The sequence below is a fragment of the Helianthus annuus genome, chromosome 16 (genome assembly GCF_002127325.2).
Source record: "Helianthus annuus cultivar XRQ/B chromosome 16, HanXRQr2.0-SUNRISE, whole genome shotgun sequence".
Taxonomy (NCBI): Eukaryota; Viridiplantae; Streptophyta; class Magnoliopsida; order Asterales; family Asteraceae; genus Helianthus; species Helianthus annuus.
The window spans coordinates 170,876,762-170,878,770 of NC_035448.2; the positions used below are offsets into that span (position 1 = coordinate 170,876,762).

The 2,009-nt window shown below is 35.6% G+C and overlaps 1 protein-coding gene across 1 annotated transcript; it reads right to left on the bottom strand.

Annotated features, from left to right (window-relative positions):
- Positions 1-237: 237 nt before the first annotated feature.
- On the bottom strand, positions 238-1,655 carry LOC110915893. Its single transcript, XM_022160637.2, has 3 exons — positions 1,380-1,655; positions 855-920; positions 238-772 (listed from the first exon to the last, which is right to left on the bottom strand). Exons 2-3 carry the CDS (start codon positions 903-905, stop codon positions 242-244), a joined length of 582 nt encoding a protein of 193 aa, XP_022016329.1. The 5' UTR covers positions 906-920; positions 1,380-1,655; the 3' UTR covers positions 238-241.
- Between the last annotated feature and the right edge of the window lie 354 nt (positions 1,656-2,009).

Consider the following 2,009-nt stretch of genomic DNA (forward strand, 5'->3'; position numbering starts at 1 on the left):
CAATAATGCCTCTTTGCTGACTGGACCGCCACATGGCGTAAAATGCCCTAGGGTGGGGGCATTATATTCTCCTTCCACTACACATGGTCTTAACAGACATCTTTTTTCTCCATAATACCTTTTGATAATTATACTTTTTTACGATCCACTTAAGTTAACACTTTATTTTATTTTATTAAGGGTCCGTTTAGTTTATAAAGTTCAAGGAAATTCATACATATGTATTAATTACCTACATTACCTACATAATCAGTAAATCAGATTTCACAGTATTTCTAGAGATGATATTGACATCGGGTTGCAGATACTTAAATAAATCTCTAAATCCCTTATAATCTACAAATGACAAAGGTAACTCATGCATAACGATAGCAGCTACAAGCATCTCGCGGAACATACTTTGAGAAAACGTAGATGACTTTAATTTCATGTCACTGTTTAAAATCATTTGACCAACATCTTTGAAACTAGAACCATAGCAAGATTTTATGTGTTTCGAAATATTCCCCGTACCTTGCTTGCTATCATATATGATAATATGATTACATTTGTTGCACTTGCTTGGAACTTTTCCACCGACTGCTTTCTTTTTAAGTTTAGTGAAGTATTGCCACACAATAGATCTTTCCTTTCGTTGTCTCTTTACTCCTGATTTGTTATCATCACTATCGTTTGTATCATCTACCTCCACAGAGTGAACTTCATCATCTTCCACATCCATATTCATTGAGCTATCATTTTCTAGATCAATTTTGACAGAATCTGACTCCGGCTACAATAGAGAAAACAAATAAAGTTACACAAAAAATAATACCAAACTTGAACCAAAAGCCATAAAAGTTAGATAAACATACATAGGACTTCTTATCCTTCTTCTTTCCCACCTTCTTTTGAGAATCACTCATATTGAATTTCTTAATCTGTTAGAAAGCATACAATCAATTAGAAAGCATACAAGAAATTAGACAGATCTGTTCTTATGTAACAAGAGGTTTTCATGTGTAAAAAAAAAAATCAAACTGTTATTAACCAAAGTTATCTACAAAAATAGTGGGTTAAGAACTCGCATAGCACATGCACAATATGGATTGTATAATCGAAAAAAATCTACCATGGTATTATAATCAAAGTCTTAAAATCAAACTGTTATTAACCAAAGTTATCTACAAAAAAAATCAAACTGTTATTAACAATAGGTTTTCATGTGTACAGAGACTTTAATGTTGCTTAAAATCCCATTAATTAACTAATCGATTTCAAAATTGTGTGAAAACAGTGAATATAACTGAACAATGAGCGAATCTAACTAATCTAACTGAACAATGAGCGAATCTAACTGAACAATGAGCTAATCTAACTGAACAATGAGTTCTGCTTACTTTGAACGCCGGAGTGGCTGTGCGGTGGATGCCGGTGCGGTGAAGCTGTCGGTGCGGTGGATGGCCGGCGGAGTGGCTGTGCGGTGGATGGCCGGCGGAGTGGCTGTGCGGTGGATGGCCGGCGGAGTGGCTGTGCGGTGAAGCTGTCGATGTCGGCTGTAGAGAGACTTGAGAGAGATCTGATTAAGTGATTAGGTCATTAGGGTTTTCATTTTTTTGAACTAAAGAAGGTTCTAAAAGTTCCACTGTATAGCGCCGTATACCATATATTAGATTATTATCATATATGTTTTATTTAATTAAAATAAAAACCTTATCATGTCTTAACATGTACATAACAGGTAAACAGGTATCTGACCTGTTTAGACACGAAAATTAACAGGTTGTTTCGTGTCTACCTGTTTAGTACACGATACCTGTTAAGGTCATACACGATACCTGTTAAGGCCGTGTAGGTTCGTGTCGTGTATTCGTGTACGTGTCTAAAATTGCCAGCCCTACCTACATATACATTTATAAGTGAAAAAGGAATACTGCCAGGCAGCTAGGTACCTTGCCTGGCATTTTCCTATTGGACCAACCCTTTTTAATTTAATTTTATTTCCAGTTTAAAACTACGTTTTCGTCATT

Coding starts and splice junctions, on each gene's coding strand:
- LOC110915893 (XM_022160637.2), bottom strand. CDS start 905: ATGAGTGATTCTCAAAAGAAGGTGGGAAAGAAGAAGGATAAGAAGTCC. Junction 773..854: donor AGAAGGATAAGAAGTCCTAT/GTATGTTTATCT, acceptor TCTCTATTGTAG/CCGGAGTCAGATTCTGTCAA.